Source organism: Desmodus rotundus, chromosome 12, assembly GCF_022682495.2.
Source record: "Desmodus rotundus isolate HL8 chromosome 12, HLdesRot8A.1, whole genome shotgun sequence".
NCBI lineage: Eukaryota > Metazoa > Chordata > Mammalia > Chiroptera > Phyllostomidae > Desmodus > Desmodus rotundus.
This window is the reverse complement of record NC_071398.1, coordinates 84,823,038-84,840,645: the sequence shown is the minus strand read 5'-3', so window position 1 is coordinate 84,840,645 and position 17,608 is coordinate 84,823,038. Positions and strand designations below refer to the sequence as shown.

General features: G+C 45.8%; 1 protein-coding gene across 1 annotated transcript; it reads left to right on the top strand.

The window, feature by feature from the left end:
• Positions 1-4,194: 4,194 nt before the first annotated feature.
• NEK2 (NIMA related kinase 2) lies at positions 4,195-15,017 on the top strand. The gene is made up of 8 exons (XM_024551368.4): positions 4,195-4,444; positions 5,439-5,656; positions 6,187-6,427; positions 8,146-8,228; positions 8,940-9,066; positions 10,177-10,396; positions 11,900-12,025; positions 14,144-15,017. The coding sequence occupies exons 1-8, from the start codon at positions 4,349-4,351 to the stop codon at positions 14,368-14,370; spliced, it is 1,338 nt and encodes a 445-aa protein (XP_024407136.2). The 5' UTR covers positions 4,195-4,348; the 3' UTR covers positions 14,371-15,017.
• The last annotated feature ends 2,591 nt before the right edge of the window (positions 15,018-17,608 follow it).

The following is a 17,608-nucleotide window of genomic DNA, read 5'->3' as shown; positions in this document are numbered from 1 at the left end:
AATGCCCTGAATTTGCAAATACCGTGACACACCACACACAGTCTGTGAATGGCTCTCTTTGTCCGGAAGTTTTCCCTGCTGTTGAACAGAGGTCGGCCTTCCCCTGACTGGTACCCTTGGGTGCAAGTTGGACGCTGTCTCTCTGTAAAATGGGGTGGAGCTCAGAACGAAACACTATCTGGTTTCACAGATAAATTTCTTCTCATATGTTCTCCCACCAGCTGCCTGCCAGGAAATCCAACGCTGTCTCTTCGTTTACATCTTGTCATTTTCTTTATATCAAGTGGTTTGTCCCTGTTGAGGCCAGTCTCCACAACACTGCATTCTTTCTTCTAGAATGTGGTTATTTATTGAGCACGTACCGTATCATACACCTTTTAAAAATATCTTTCAGCATCCGATTGCTATAAACAAAGAATCTCTCCTTTTTTTTTCCTAGAAATCTTTTTTAAGTGCCCTAAAGAATTTTCATAATCCCTGACTTCAAATTGCTCCAAGATGCACAAAATGTCTTATCTGACATTTGAAATGCTTGATATGAACATCTCGAAGTTTCCTGTAAGGACAGGCCTCTGCCGGTGGACTGGTGTGGATGCACCGCCTCCTTGTTCGTTATGAAGTTATTTACGGACCTCTGGTGGGTCTTTAATGTAACAGGAGAAGGGAAGCTGAGGGCAATGAGGTTTGGCTTCGTTCATTCAATGGACAAATGCTAACCGAGTGCCTACTATGTTCCAGGCATGTTGTAGGTGCTGGAAATACAGCAGTGAGCAAAACAAACGACAAAATCATATGCACTGGTTAAAGATGAGGAAGGCAGTAGAACAAATCTTGGGCAAAGATCAGGAGTTTGGTTTTGCACGTGCTAAGTTAGCGATGCCCCTAGACCTTCAGGTGACTGCTGCTGCTGCTTTTTTCTGTTTTTAATCCTCAAGTGAGGACATGCTTATTGATTTTAGAGAGAGGGAAAGAGAGGGAGAAAGAAAGGGAAACATCGATTGGTTGCCTCTTGTATGCTCCCCGACCAGCGACTCAACCCACAACTTAGGCATGTGCCCTGATGGAGAATCAAACCCGTGACCTTTAGGTTTACAGAACAATGCTCCGATCAGCTGAGCCACACCAGCCATGGCTCAGGTAGCTTCTTTTAAAAATGAGTCGGTGTCTCTAGGAACACCTTTAGAGCACTTGTGAGCAGAAAGCATAGGTGTCATGCAAATAACCTCTGAGATTTCACCAAGTTTGAACTAAAATTGCCAACATGAGCACATTTCCCGCGACAGTTGTGAAGACAGGAATTAGACCCTGGGTGAGAACTCCAAGCCTTGGCCTTGCCTTCATGGAGCCAGTCATCCCTTAGTTCTGTTTAAATGTAAAATCCTCAGTGTCTGTCTCAGTTCCTGGTTTGTTTTCTTCATTTTCACCACAGTTTGTAACAGCTGGATTCTCCGTGACCTTGTGTGCATCTCCCTCCTCCGCCTCCAGGACCGCACATCAGTCCTACTCACCCAGCTGTCTTCAGCACCCGTCAGGGAAGGATGAGTTTTCAAATTACTAGGTCAGAGAAGGCAGATATACAGAAGAAGCTGGTATAGACTTGGATATGGCACATTCGAAATGAGCAAAGAACAGAGGTATTTGCTCTCGGAGGCGATCCCAGAGTGTTGAAGGCAGTCAGGAAATATTTTAGGGAAGAAACTGGGAGTGAGCTGAGTCTTAGAGAATGGGATGCATATGAAGAAAGGAGGGTATAAGTGAGGGGGAAGGGGCATTTCCTGTCAGAGTGTTTCTGATGAACCCCTACATGCTCTTCGGCCACCAACGTCTCTTTCCACTCTGGTGTCTAGTGGCCTCTGCTGAGTTGTCCTGCCCCTCACTCCCACCCAGCGTCATGGGCTAACTTTGGCCAATCTTCGACCAGGGGTGTCCAACCTTTTGGCGTCTCTGCACCACACTGGAAGAAGAAGAGTTGTCTTGGGCTACATGTTAAATACATTATGACATGTAACCACACACACACAAAAAAATCTCATAATGTTTTAAGTAAATTTACCATTTTGTGTTGGGTCACATTCACAGCCACTCTGGGCTGCACGTGGCCGGTGGGCCGCAGGTTGGACAACTCTGCTAAGGTTTTGTCATGCCATGCCTATGTCACTCTTTCCTTTATCATTGTCACCATGGCCCCACTGTCCCTTTTTAAATGAATACCCTGCACATTCATGCCTGTGGCAACACCTGGGATATAGTAAGTGCTCAGTAAACATTTGTTAAATGAACATGTGACCCTAGGAGCCACTCTCCATACTCCTGGGATGGCCCTTTCCCCAATATTTAGTTTCTGCCATAGGACTGGGGACACTGAACACAGGAGTACTTGAGGACTTCCTCTAAGTCCTGCATGGTCGATAAACTGCTTTTCATATTTTTATTTAACAAAGATTTATTGCATGCCTCACTTTTTGTAGGACTTATGCTGGCTACAGGAAGCTTAGAGTCGAGCTCCTGTGAGACCCATGTGAACAAATAACGGTAAGTAACAAGTTAAGGGCTGACTTAGGCACAAAGCGGTCTGTGAACACTGTAGATGAAGAAGCTGCTCGTTGTAGTGTGCTGGCTAGAAGAGGCTTCCTGGAGTCCAAGTTGGCAATGAACCCTGAAGATAAGGTGTGTCCTCTAGACACACATGATAACCAGGTGGAGAAGCGAATTAGGGAGTCAGGTGGGCAGTATCCCAGACGAACAGAATAACAGGTGCAAAGTGATGGTGGGGGGAGGGGGGCTGAGAAAGTGTGCCAGGTTTGGGGAATCGGGGCAAAACACAGGAGCAGAAGAGGGGCCAGAAAGAAGGTAAAGGGCTGGATCTGGGGCAGGCCAGCCAAAGAGCTCTGTGGATGTCAATTTCTAAGAGGTACGAAAATAAAAAATATAATGCCAATTAATGCAGCCAGTCGTAGCTCCTTACATAACTTTTAAAACCTAAATTGGCCCTATTCCCTTGAGGTTAAGACAGTGAGTGCCCTTGAATGCTACTTCAAAAATTCTCCTGGCTGGCAATTCCAATTATGTTATATTCAGTGCATGTAATAAATATCTCATTTTTAATGTAAAGAGGTTTGTAATTCTTATTAATAGTTCCTTTCAATCCCATGTCGAACAGATATTTAAAGAAAATTGGCCTATTTATGCCTTACCAAATTCCTAGCCTTCTGGGAATGTGTGGATTTCTCCCTTTAACCCTGGATGGAGGCCTCCAGGTACCCCCTCCCAGGTAAAAATGGGACTGTTCCATCTGGCTGGGTGAGCTGGAAATGCTGGTTTCTGTGTGTCCCCACGAGGGGCGACATCCAATGAAGTACTGTCAGTTATGTGTGTGGTGCCCTGGATAGCAGCCTATTTAGCAGGGGTTTTGTTTTTGTTTGTTTGTTAGGCGTCTTAAAAGTGAACCTGATTATCTCTGCCTTAGAGCCACCACATTCCCCTGGGGACCCCCAAACACCAAAGACTTCCCTATCCTCTCTGCATGTTGGACAGGTCTCTAAATCTGGTGTTCAGAAATACAGTTTCTCTATGATGACAGCATCCCGCACGAAGTCATGTGTAAACTTTATTATTTTTTTTAAAGGCTTTATTTTTTTAGATAAGGGAGGGAGAGAGGGAGATAAACCTCAATCGTTTGCCTCTCCTCCGCACCCGGGCCCTTATTGAGCTGGTGACCCTTCGCTTCTCGGGACAACGCCCAACCAACTGAGCCATAGCGGTCAGGGACCTGTGTAAACTTTAAGTCCCTGTACTTCTCAGCCAGGGACTGTACTTTTCACCTCTGTACTGGGCTCTCACTAAGTCTTCGGCGTGATCCCGCCCAGGCTCAGGGTGAAGGACCCTGAGAGATGGGTCACAGTGCAAAGGTCAGAAGGCAGCTGACTGAACCAGTGTGCAAAAAAGTCTGAGAAGAGGTCACTGGACTTCGGTTACCTCGGCGACTTCAGCCAGAGGGCCAAGATTTGCAGAGACCTGCCCGAGGCCGCTTTCTATCCCCCGCCCTCCCTTTGATTTACCTCCGCCTCCGTCTCCCTAGCGGTAGAAAGCGGACATCGACACAGACGCCGACGCGGTTCCTATGGATACGACTTCCCAAGAGGCCTAGGATGTTGTGGTCCTCTTAACCAATCAGAGAGGCGAAGCTGCCTCACTGTGCGCCAATAGACTGCGAGGCCAGGGCCCGCGACGGTTAAACGGGGCTGGCACTCCGGCTGCAGGCCCTGTGACTTAGAGGGGTCTCCGGGTCGGGGGGGTGCAGCTCCGCGGCTGCGGCGCGATCTGCAGGAGTCCTGCGGCGGGCCCTGCCATGCCGACCCGGGTGGAAGACTATGAGGTACTGCACAGCATAGGCACGGGCTCCTACGGCCGCTGCCAGAAGATCCGGAGGAAGAGCGACGGCAAGGTGAGCGCGGGCACCTTCCCGGTCCCCGCCCCTGCTGCGGTTTCGCGGGCCGATGGCGGCGATCTGTGTCACAGTACTGGGTCTTTCCAGGGAAGGGAGACCGCGTCCTCTGGTATATGTATGTTTCTGTCTTTTTCGCTTTCTCTTCCATTTCCTTCCTCTTCTTCCTGCTTTGACATACTAAGGACTTTCCGTTAGTGCCAGGTAGGTGACTCCAGAGCTGTTTTTATTTTTATTCATTTATTTTTTAATTAAAACATTGTAATTGATTTATTGATTTGAGAGAGAGAGAGAGGGGGGAAACCTCTGTTTGTTCCACTTGTTTATGCATTCATTGGTTGCGTCGTGTACGTGCCCTGACGTAGATCAAACCTGCAACCTTGGTGTACCGGGAGGACGCTCCAACCAGCCAACTGAGCGACCGGCCAGGGTTCCTGAGCTATTTTTTGAAGAGTAGAACTCTGGGACAGGAGAAAGGGCTGGACCACAAGAAGAACCTGGAACTTTTTCTTGCAGTCAGAGCTCATTTAAGATACCCTTTCTTCTGATCATTGGCTTCCTCTTTCCCCTGTGTGGCGGTAGACTTTATTCAGAAAGAAACATCGGAGAGGAAACTGCCCGTCCGATGGTGAAGGGATCTTGGCTCAGGTCTTTCACCTGGAAGAGCTTGGCTGGTTGAATGGTCAGAGACTTTGCCTCTCTCCCTCCTTTGACCAAGTGCCATTGCCAGCCTCCCCCAAAGCACTGAGGGTAGGGGACGCCTAAGGTGCCTCATCTCCCTCTCTCCCATCACATTATTTCCTGCTTAAAAATTAGAGGACGATGTGGAAACAAACTTAGGGGTCCTTAAGTTCACTGCACTAATTTAGATGATAAATGACTGTGTGATCTCTTTAATAGAAAAGTAATTTCCTACAATTTTTACAGTTTGGAGCTCGCATTCTTTGTTTTTGCTGTAATGAATCCATTCATACCTGGGAAATTCATATTTCAGATATTAGTTTGGAAAGAACTTGACTATGGCTCCATGACAGAAGCTGAGAAACAAATGCTGGTTTCTGAAGTGAATTTGCTTCGTGAACTGAAACATCCGAACATCGTCCGTTACTATGATCGAATCATTGACCGAACCAACACAACACTGTACATTGTGATGGAATATTGTGAAGGAGGGGACCTGGCTAGTGTAATTACAAAGGGAACCAAGGAGAGGTAAGTTAATTAAAAAAACATTTTTTTAAAGATTTTATTTATTTATTTTTAGAGAGAGGGAAAGGGAGGGGAAAGAGAGAGAGAAAAAAATGATGTGCGAGAGAAACATCTATTAGTTGCCTCTCCTCTTCCCCTAACCCGGTACCTGGCCCTCAACCCAGGACATGTGCTAACCCAGAATCAACCCGGCCTCCTTTTGTTCTGGGGGTGGATGCCCAACACACTGAGCTGCGCCAGCCAGGGCAGATAAGTTAACCTTTTAAATGTAAGCTGAAAATGGGCCTGGTTTTGCTTTAGTTAAGCATCCTGTTTTGGCATCAGGGTCAAAGTACTTAGCAATGTGGAAGAGTGTTCCTGTATTTGGTGGGTCCACAGAACTTTAGGAAATGCCTTGTCAATCAACACCCATATTTCATATCAACATATGATATCTCCCTATTTGTACACTTTGAAAACCAGGTAATTCATTGCCCCAACTTTGCAATGGTTAGGTTCAGAAGTCATGTGCTGTGTAACTGCTTTGATTTCAGACAGTACTTAGATGAGGAGTTTGTTCTTCGAGTGATGACTCAGCTGACGCTAGCCCTGAAGGAATGTCACAGACGAAGTGATGGCGGTCACACTGTGCTACATCGGGATCTGAAACCAGCCAATGTTTTCCTGGATGGCAAGCAAAACGTTAAGCTTGGAGACTTTGGGCTAGCTAGAATATTAAACCATGATACGAGTTTTGCGAAAACATTTGTTGGCACACCTTATTACATGTCTCCTGTAAGTATTTCAGAATTGAGATACTCTTTAAACCTTTGAACGCTAAGCACTCAAATGCAGGGAAAGTGAGTTTTTGTTTATTTTTGTGTTCAGGAATATCTAATAGCCAAGAATTAATAACACTTTCATTTTAGATTTATGTTTTTTCCAAATGGACCGCCAGACCATTAAACTCCACTAGATCAGCAATTCGAGCCAGGCTTGGGTTGAATGACTGCCCTGTGCTAAATTCTGGGATTACAAAAATGGAATCGGTTCTGTCTCTGGCCTCAACACCTGTGCTTCCCAAAGTGCCGTAGGTCCTGTGTACCGGCTTGGACTCATTTGGAGTGTTTGTTCAAAATGCACAGTCCTGGGCCCTAAGCCCCAGGCTGGCAAATTCGGACCTCTGGGCTAGTCCTTGCGCTCTGTTTTCCTCCCATTTTTCAGTTTGGACGCTGCATTTTAACAGACTCTCAAGAGAGGATTCTTATGCATGGAGATTCAGGGCTCAGGAGGTTCACTCACTTCAGATAACATGTTTTTACAGTGCTAACTTTTTGTACTCTTTCTTTGTCGTTGCCTTTTCCTACAAGGGAGCTGCGGAGTCTATCTACGTTTCTGTTTCCTCTACTGCTGGATAATATTTTGTTCCCAAAATTTGAAGGAGCACTGCGATGCATGTGAATTATTCTTCCTTCCTTTTTGGTTATTTCCTTGGCAGCCTAGATCTCAAAACGAAACTGCTGGGTCAAAGGGCATGGACCATTTATGGCTCCCTAGATATTGCCCGAGGATGGCTTTGAGGAGTTGGAATCAATAAGTGATAGCACCAGCGGGTTGCCTATGAAATCCGAGCAAATGGAGGTGGAGAGGGGTTGATTTTTTTTTTTTTTAGCAGTTCGTAAACATTTCCAGGCTTCTCTAATCGTCTTTGGTTCTGTTAGTCAATCTGAATACAGTATACAACTCTTTGTTGATTTTGTTTTTCCCTCAGACTAGACCTGGCCAGAGGAGTGTCGTTTTCTCCCTGCATCAAATTCCAAGGGGAACACCTCTAACATAAAGGAAAACTGTCCCAGCAGTGGTGCTGGGAAAATGTGAAACCTGCACAATTCTTTGTTCCTCTTCCCTCCCGCCCTTGTAATTAGATCTGTTCAGCCTCCCCTGAGGCGCCAGGAAAGGGTGTCAGACTCACCTGTTGGACTTGAAAACACTAAGGAGCCCCCTGAAGATTTTGGTCCTTTCCTCTGTGCCCTCTGTTGAGAATAAGAGCTTTGGCAGGCTGTTGTTAGCGCAAGTGTGGAAGAAAGGCAAACAATGAAAATAAAATAGGAAATGAGAATATTAGATAGTATAGTTTATACAGTAGACTAAGGGAAAAATATAAATGAATAGTTCAATGAGCCATTTATATCTACATCCATTTAAATGTGGGCTAGATGTATGTATGGGTTGTTCTGGAATTTTCCCTGGTCCTTTTATAAAGGGGTTTCTAGATTACAAAGGTCAGGAGGGTAGAGGCCTCTCACATTCACCTTTGAACTGTCAGTGCCTCGCCCACAGCGAGGATGCACATTTGTGATGGAAGAATACGTGACTGGATTGTTTATGACCAAGTATAGAAGGATAAGGTCATCCTCTTTTTCATTATAAATTTGAAGATAAAGTATAAAGTGTGTCTTTTAAGACAAAATAACCTTTTAACTCCTCCTCCTTTCTTCCTTCTCACCCTGAAGGAGCAGATGAGTCGCATGTCCTACAATGAGAAATCGGATATCTGGTCACTGGGCTGTTTGCTGTATGAACTGTGTGCATTAATGTGAGTACCACAGAGACAGTGCCGGCTGAGGGTGAGACGGAGGTTTGTCACCCTTCGCTGGCTCTGTTGTTGGCCATCCAAGCCAACAAGTCCGAAAGAATTGTACCTTGGGTTTCAGTGAGTGTATGTGGACTGGTAACAAAATTATTAACAATATAACCCCTGGGGCTGGATCTTGACTTGTTCGAGCTTCTACCCAGTGAGATGCTTCCTTGTCAGGCTGATGCTCAGCTCCAGGGGACAGCGAATAGGCCAGGCCGTGGGAGGGATGGAATGAAGACCCGGGGAGACCTGGAGATCTGGAGACTAAGAGAGCCTCCAGTTTTCTCTCTTTTCTTCTCGTTTTTCTCCCTCCTAAGCTATTCTGTAGAGCAGTGATTCTCAGCTAGGGAGCGTGAAGCAATTTTGCCCCCAATGGGGCATTTGACAAAGTCTGAGGACATTTTTGGTTGTTACGACCAGGGAGAGCTGCTGGCATCTGGTGGAGGGAAGCCAGAGATGCCGAAAAACGGTGATACTGAGATGCACAGGATAGCCCCCACAACAAAGAGTCACATGACCCCAAATGTCAGTGGTGCCAAGGCTGCGAAACTTAGCTGTAGAAGAAAATCCCCCAAAGTGGGAACACAAATACACATTGGAGTTTAAGTTGTGCTCTTGATTTGTTTCCTAATATATTTTCATTTTTACATTATTTTTTTTTTCTTCCAGGCCTCCATTTACAGCTTTCAACCAGAAAGAATTAGCTGGGAAGATCCGAGAAGGCAAATTCAGGCGAATTCCATATCGTTACTCTGATGAATTGAATGACATTATTACAAGGATGTTGAATTTAAAGGTAAGGGTTATAAGATTATTTTGTCTGTTTCTCTCTCTCAGTTAAGTTTTGGAGTATGTGTTCTCTCTCGTAGAGCAATGAGACTGAAGAAACATTAAATACATTTCCTTAGCTAGATCTACTCTGTTAACACAAGTGAAAACATGTATACATGTGGCAAACTGCTCGTCCTCGCTGGCCTACCCTCTGTGCTGTCTTCATCTTCTCCCACTCGCTGCCATGCTACCAGTTGTTGGGAGCAAGAGAGTACTGCAGAAAGCATCCAGATCCTCGGTTCCCCTTGTCCCTCCCTGCCTCAACGTGGCAGATGGTACGGAAGGGGCCACAAACGAGACTTCATTATTCTGCCTCTAGCTCCAACTGAGAGATTTGAGACCAGAGATAGGGCTGTATGTGGAGGGACGGGATGGGGGTGTCTAAAAAGAGTAGAGGGGAAATAACTCTGAGAGATTATGGAGGCAAAATCTGGCCGTGGGGTGGCGAGGGAGACATCCGAGTGGCCAGGCTGATGTGAAAGTTAGATGCTGTGGGATTGCAAGGAAGGGCGCAGGCGAAGTGCTGGGCCTAGGTCTGTGCGAGTGTCCTGCTTACTGCAGTTCAGAGAAGCCCTAAACAGACCCCAGCAATCCTACCGAGCACCCGCATGGGATGGGACCTTCTAGGCCACAGGCGGCAAACACAAGGCCCGCGGGGCCGAATCCGGCCTTCCGCCTTATTTTATCTGGCCCGGCACTTTGTTTCTACCCGGCCGCAGCGCTGAGCTCCTTGCCCCTGGTTAAGGACCAGTTACATTGATACAGGCCTAAAATTACATTCGGCCCTTTGAAGACAACCACGAGGCTGACATGGCCCACGGTGAAAATGAGTTTGACACCCCTGCTCTAGGCTGAAGCGGGGGACAAAGGTAAGTAAAAATCTGCATTACCACTTGGACCCAGAACCTCGTAGTTAAAGCCACAGGTGAACTCATTCTTCCAGGTGTTTAAGGCCCATCCGTAAACGAGTCCTTTCTTTTGCCTTGGAAATATATGCCCTTTTAATGTGACCGCTCTTTTAGGATGAGTATTCCGTTATGAAATCTGACTGTGACACTGAATGTTTTCTCCCCAGGATTACCATCGGCCTTCTGTTGAAGAGATTCTGGAGAGCCCTTTGATAGCAGACTTGGTTGCAGAAGAGCAGAGAAGAAATCCTGAGAGAAGGGGGCGACGGCTAGGAGAACCCGAAAAGCTGCAGGAGTCCAGCCCTGTGTTAAGTGAGCTGAAGCTGAAGGAAATACAGTTGCAGGAGCGAGAGCGAGCCCTCCAGGCCAGAGAGGAGAGACTGGAGCGTAAGTCTGAATGAGGGGCGGAGCGAAGGAGAGCTGCGGGCGGGTGATTGTGATGTGTGTGAAATCTGTTTCAGTGACTTACTAGCACATTCTTATAAATACTTGAGAAGCAAAAATATGTTGTATAGAATATGTTAATCACACTTCCTGGTATCTTCCTGTTGCGCTGACTCTTTCTCTGAGCTCAGCCGCTATCACTGCGTTGCCGGGTTCTTCATGGTGAAGGCCTAACGCAATAGTCGTTATACCTTACTATATAGACTTGCGTGTGCCAATGAATACATTATACTTTGATGTAGCCATTATACTTTACTATTACTTTTCTTTCTGTTTCTTAATATATGTATACCCTACAGGTTTTCCATTGTGAGGGTAGATCTTAGAATTTACTACCTTCCATAATAACCATTACTTCTACCTTCCCATATGGCTGATCTACCACAGTCCAGGTCTAAAATCCCACAGTGTATAGAACTGAATATGCCCAGGCAATTCAATAATGTGGATACAAGATATTCTAGGTTTATAAATACTCCGATGGCTATTAACTGATTAGGTGCCAGCTAGTTTTTGGTGTTGAAAGTCTGTCTATTCTACTAAGGTGACAGCTGCTACCAGGTTTTAGATTATGCGAGGTAGCACAGCAGCGAGGGGCTGTCCCCTGCGCCGCAGAGGGCTCACCTGATTTCGCTTCTGCAGCTTTAAGCCCAATGCAGACTTCGCGTTTTTTTCTGTTTGCATGTGCTTACAAAGCGCCCGATGCATTCAGTGATGGTTTACGTCCTTCCGATAACTGTGTGGTGACAGATGCTCTCTCTAGGGTTACCGCCCGTGCTTACCCAGAGACCTTTTTTGGCTCTTCTGTCAAAAGAATTCTGTAAAACAAAAATGGAGACGAAAACTTTTTATTGAGATTTCCCCTAATGTTTATAATTTCATTTAGTAACCAAAATCTGAACTTTCTGAATTGTGGGCCATGAATAAGTAACAGGCTGTGTTATTGATGTAGAGAAGTTCCTCCTAATTGAGTTGTGGTTTTTGCCTCACTATTTGGTTGCTGTCATTCACCCAGAAGAAGGAGGGATTGTACTGTGAGGCCAGGTAACGCCCTGAAAACTGGAAAGTGAACTGTTGCTCATTTTCAGTGAAGAGCATTCGTTTTTTGTTCCCCCAAGTGAGCTCCTCCCACACAACCTGACTCCTCCCTCACAGCCTGATTCCACCCACACAACCTGACCAAAGGCTGAAGCTAACTCTGTACATGCGCTTACACCGTCTTTACAAATATGCCTCAGACAACTGACAGCGAACCGAAACACTGCACCACAAGCCCGTGCAGCCAAACTGACCTGGGTGAGCGGTAAGAAACCTTGCACAACGCGTCACCGCCCGGGCCAGGCAGGCTTAGTGATTAGGAAAATGGCAAGATTGCCAAATGGAAATCGTTTTACACCCAAAGCCAGCTGTTCATTTTTTCTTTCTGGTTCCATTCCTTTTCTACAGAGAAGGAACGTGAGCTTTGTGTCCGTGAGAGGCTGGCGGAGGACAAAGTGGCGAGAGCGGAAAGCCTGCTGAAGAATTACAGCCTGCTGAAGGAGCAGAGGCTCCTGTCTTTGGCGAGTGGGCCAGGTATGAGAATCAGCTCCGCAGACAGAGGCTGCTGCCACCTGAGGAAATGGGCGCCAGCATTGCCTTCAGGGCCTTTGGTAGCCCTTTTGCTTTACAAAGTGTCCAATGTTAAGATGGAGCTAATTGAGTATACAGGGTCCAGCAGGAGTAACACCTGCCTAGTATGGTTGGTAGGGTAATAATATGGGTGTAATAATTTATAGTTTTAATTTGAACATTTCCCCTGAAATGTCATATGGTGTGCTTAAGTGTGATATTGTTGTATTACAGAATTACATGCTTATGATTTTGTAGTAAAAGATCTTGTAATAAAAAGGGGCGTTATTTTTGCTGGACCCTGTATGCATTGCAATGGAAATAGCATAATTATAGCAATGGTTTACTTACTGGGTTCATAGGCCTGAAGCAATGAGTCCTACTGATTTCATCTTCAAATTTATTTACCTTATCAAACAATTTGTTTAGTATTTGATGTTTACTTTTTAAAATTAGGACATGTCTTGAAATGCTGTGCAATTTAGATTTTTCTCTGGGTATATTATGAAAAGTCTACATTTCTCTCCTTTCTGAGGAAAATTCTTAACATTTTCCTGTTGCCACATGCCCAGATAATATGTGCCACACCCTTCCTAGAAAGTACGGCTTGTAATGTTTGATAAGCCAACTACAGAATAGGCCACCACTTTTGGATCTTCACTAAGACCTGTTCAAACTGAAACATGTATCTGTCCAAATTCCATTGCTTAGTACCTACCTCTGCTCTGTGTGTGTGTGGACAGCGTCTCACACATACCTCCCTGGGGCCCTGTCTCCGGCGGGCGCTGTCCCACTGGCTCTGCTCCAGCAACGCATGGTTGGTGCGTGTGCCAGTGGGCCGACTCGAACAGGGTTCTCCGTTTCACAGCGGCCCTAAAACTCATTGAATCTACTCTTTATGAAGAATGCAAGGTGTTCCCTCTTTCCTTTTGATTTCTTTATCACACAAATTATTTTGAAAAATTTTTTGTTTTCAGAATCCAGTACTGAATTTTCCGATGAAACTTATTCAGAGCTCTTATGCCTCCCTCCCACCGTGCAGGGCAGCATGTGTGAAGGCTCCTGTTTCCATCTGGAATAAACTAAGAGAATCTGGTCACTTCAGTGGGAACGACGGCATCCTGTAAATAGAACAGACAAAAAGTACTTAAGTTAGCGTGAGGATTACAATAGTGATAAGTGACGGGAATCAAACTAGCAATAAAAGTGAAGGAAACAAAGATACTGTAAAACTTGAGCTTCATCTCTGTTGAAAGATTTTCTTTCCTTTTTTTCAATATTACTATCTACCATTCCAGTATTTTTTAAATATTTATTTCAGCTTTTCTTAGATTCCACATTGCCCATCCGTAAAGACAAAATAGACCTAAATCATGACTACAGCAATAGAGGAAGGAGCAATTTTTATTTTTATCTGGATGAGCTTCATGCATGGAACCCATTGCTGGGAATTACTGAAGGCCCCGCTGGGGTGGCCCTTCCGGGAACAGACTTTGTTTACACCTTGCGCTGAGAATCTAGGAGCAAAGGATGAAGACACTAGTGAGGGATCCTGTGCACAGTTAGGTACAGGATCTACCTGTATGCACATCACGGCAAATACTTAAAATGAGCCATAGGAATGGGATGGAGTATCCACTGGGACTTGGAGACAGTGTGACGTACTGGACACAGAAAGTACTGAGTGTTCGGGGCCCTAAAATAAGCAACAGAGCGGTGGGAGTGGGCGCCGTGGTGCAGTCAGAGCAGCCGAAATCTCTCCCCATCCTTGGGCTGTAAAATTCAGACAAGAGGAAAGCATCCTAACTGTATCAAGGTCTGCCCGATAAGCATCAGCATCTCCCCTTTTATAGCTTTTGTTAATCTATGTCATGAAATATGAGGTTTTTTCTTCTACTTAATGAAATACTGATTCCTTTTCTAAACACTTTCCGTCCTTATAGAGTTACCCCATTAGGGGTAAAGATGGGTTCCAGATTTCAAATGTGAACTGAAAGAGTGAACATTATCGATAAGTATGATAAACATGGAGGAGACGAACTGTTCAAATAATTCATATCCCTTTTCTTTTTCTTCCCAAAGCACTTTTCGATCTTCCATCCTCGACAATTAAGAAGAAAGTCCATTTTGGAGGAGAGAGTAAGGAGAATGTCATGAGGGATGAGAGCTCCGAGAGTCAGCTCGCCTCCAAAGCCAAATGCAAAGACCTGAAAAAAAGGCTTCACGCTGCCCAGCTGCGTGCGCAAGCCCTGTCAGACATCGAAAAAAACTACCAGCTGAAGAGCAGACAGATTCTGGGCATGCGCTAGCCCAGCAAGGGACACAGAGCTGTGTGTGGTGCTTCGTATTGCCAGCCCCTTAAAGATTGATATTCAACTGCTGTGGCTTGCTATACCTGGCTTCCGTGAGCCATGCCTTTTTGTACAGTAAGCATGCCATTTTGGAATTGCCTTTGCTGATCTTCAGCAGTAATTGTACAAAATGTTCATACCTTTTTATTTTATTTTATTTTGTAAAGGAACACTCTATAGAAAGAATGACACTTTCTTGGTCGGGCTTTTAATCCTGTGTGTGATTACTGCTGGAACGTGAGATACTACATTCTAAATGCCAGGAAAAAAGTCTCTCCCTGGGAGTAGCATTCACCGAGAAGTTTTAAATGACTGAGTGCTTGCGATGGTCATGTCTGGATTTAAAATGTAAAGCCTGAGGTTTTAAATATTGTAGAGCTTAGAAAACCTAAATGGATACGCACTGGTCACTAATGCAATCACATCTTGCTTATAGATATCGCTTATCGACGTCCCATTGCTCTGGAATGCAAATCTGTCACCTGTTGTGAAAATCCATCCGTGTGATGTCTGTGTTCTTTTTTTTTTTTTCTTTTTATTCTATCTATGTATGAGCTGGCTGTCATTTCCTCATCTCTTTCTCACTAAATAAAAGAATTCTTTAGTTTTCCTATAGTAGTGTCTCTTGCATTTTTGACCTCTCCGTTGGAGGGAGTCTGCCCAGGTATTGAAGGGTGGGGAGGAGAACCGGCTCCATGCTCACAGGAGCTGTGTGGTGGCGCTTTACTACCCGTCTCATCAATCCAGCAGCCATGCTCGTGCTTCCCTGGGGGCTCTTTTGCCCCCCAGGGGACATTTGCAATGTCTGCAGACATTTTAAGCTGTAATGCTTGGGGGAGGGTACTACAGAATGTAGTAGGTGGAGGCCAGAGATGCTGCTAAACATCACACAAGGCACAGGGCTGCCCCCACCACAAAATGTCGATAGTGCCACGCTTGGGAAACCCGATGAACCTAACGTTTGTGGAATAGAACCCCCACCCTTGAAGGCCCCTCACTTTGGTTTTGATGGATTATTTTTCAAGTCCGACTTTTCGTAGGAATTAGCAGTCCTTACCATGCCTATCCCATACTTCGTGTGATGTTTTCCTAGCAGCGCTAATCCTTTTAACTTAATAAGACTCAGTTATGAAGGGTTAGTCACAGGAAGAAAGCTCCATTATTAGTTATTCCAGATCTACTACCCAGTGGGTAATGTAGTTTCATAAAAACAACCGATATTATCGAAACAATCAGAAACTGATTACCATGCCTTTACGGTACATCCACAGAGTACCCCTCGTGACCACTTCGATGCAAGTGTTGAGTATAGTTTGCAGGACCCAGTGCAAAATGAAAATATGGGGCTCCTTGTTCAAAAAGCGGGGAACAAGTAGCATTAAAGGAAGGTAGAAAGCCTTGTCCTTTCTTCCAAAGTCTCTGTTTATTGTGGTGGTGTTTGCTATTTAATGTTCTGGCTGAAGAACAAATAAAATTTGAATTATTAGCATGGATTTTACTATTCACCTTTTATGTTGTGCGATGCCAGTTTTAAATGCAAAAAGCACATTTAGAGCATGTGTATAATCACTGAAATTATATACTTCGCATTCTGTGGCTCACTGGGGAGGGTGCCTCAAGCTGGCCGGAACAGACATTCCCAGATCCCTGTGACAGGTGCCTGGAACCCTGACGTGCTTACATGGGTCCCCCTCGCTCCGGCCACTATGCTTACACACTGCCAGGCTGGAACAGTTGAGCCAGGCATCTCCCCTTCCCTCAGGTCCACCGTCCCATCCCATGGCCTACAGGGTACCCACAAGGATCTTTCCACCTCCAAGTTATTCTTGGATCAGAGTACTGGATCATCCCTGCCAGGATAGGGCCTCCAGCTAGCCCCCCACCAGCCATGCCACAGGACTGTCACCCCCAGAAGTAGGGAAAGGCATCGGTGTGACAGGGGCGGGGGGAGGGGGACAGGGATTGGGCGTGCGGCTGCTGCCATGTGCTGCCCTGCCCCGAGATGCTTCAGGGCACAGGGGCTCAACCCTGAGCACTGCCGCCCCACCAGGCCTCCACTGGAAGCTGAGTGTGGCAGTGGTCATGGGGTACAGACAGGAAGGTGCACCAAGGGGTGGGGAGGCGCTGATGGCCCTGAACTGAGGCCCTAAGCCCCCACTCATGCACCATTATTGTCCATTGAACTTGACTTACAAAACACAAAGTCAAAGATGCAATTGTTTAGAATTTCCAGACTGCAACTGTGGAGCAATCAGCTCCAAGTGCTCAGCCCCACTGAACGCCAGGTCCTTGTACATGTGGGGCCTGTGTGACGGCACTGCCCACTCCCCCCGACTTGCGACACCAGCCCTGTCTGCAGGAAGCTCCTTCTCTAGCAATGAAATAGGTTTTCAGGTGAAATCTGTGGCATGCCGAGAGAGCTTCTCCAGTGTTCCCCTCTCAGACTCTACTTCATTTTTCAGTCTTTCCTCCATTTAATCAACAAACAACTGAGCAGGTACTAAGAGCTGGCTGGGCACTGTTCAATGTGCTGGAGGTATAGCAATAAAAAGACACTGAAATCCCTGTCTTCGTGGAGATTCCATTCAAATGAGACAAAAGTAGTCAATGATTGACATATGGAGCATGGTAGTGCTGAGGCGCAGAATGAGATTTACAATTTACCTAAGTGTTTATACAGGAATTTGTGGTGGTAAGGAAAGGGGGACAGGAAATGGCAGTGCCATTGTGGAAGAGCGGGTGATTAGGGGTGCAACAGGAAACTGAGGAAGCAGAGGCTTCGAAACTGAGTTTTTCTTCTGATTGTGCTTCCCTCCCCCTGCTCTGAAGCCAACAAAACCTTGTTTCCTGTTCACCCCTAAAGGTGGGAACATCTAGGGTATGTGGGCAGTGATGGTAGATTACTTTGTTGGGAGCGTCCTCCTAAATGATTATTCTCTAGCAGCTCTTTCTAAGATTTATCAAGTTGCTCTGCTAGACACCAACACGTGTTTACCATTATAGACTTGACATAACAGTTTTACGGAGCGCCACCTGCTTCTAGGCATTCGGAAAAGCGGCATTGGGTTGGAGTAGGATTTACCGGCTGTTCTGAGAGACGGCAACCACAAGGTGGCGCCAAGGTTCTGTTAGAACTGAAGTCACACCCCGGCAATTGGTTGCTACGGAGAGAATACGCGGCCGGCAGTGGTTAAAA

Bases quoted from the DNA above. Each gene is read 5' to 3' on its own strand.
- NEK2 (XM_024551368.4), top strand. From the start codon at position 4,349: ATGCCGACCCGGGTGGAAGACTATGAGGTACTGCACAGCATAGGCACG. The intron at 8,229-8,939 runs GTGAGTACCACA...TTTTTCTTCCAG, and splicing joins TATGAACTGTGTGCATTAAT to GCCTCCATTTACAGCTTTCA. The intron at 12,026-14,143 runs GTATGAGAATCA...TTCTTCCCAAAG, and splicing joins GTCTTTGGCGAGTGGGCCAG to CACTTTTCGATCTTCCATCC.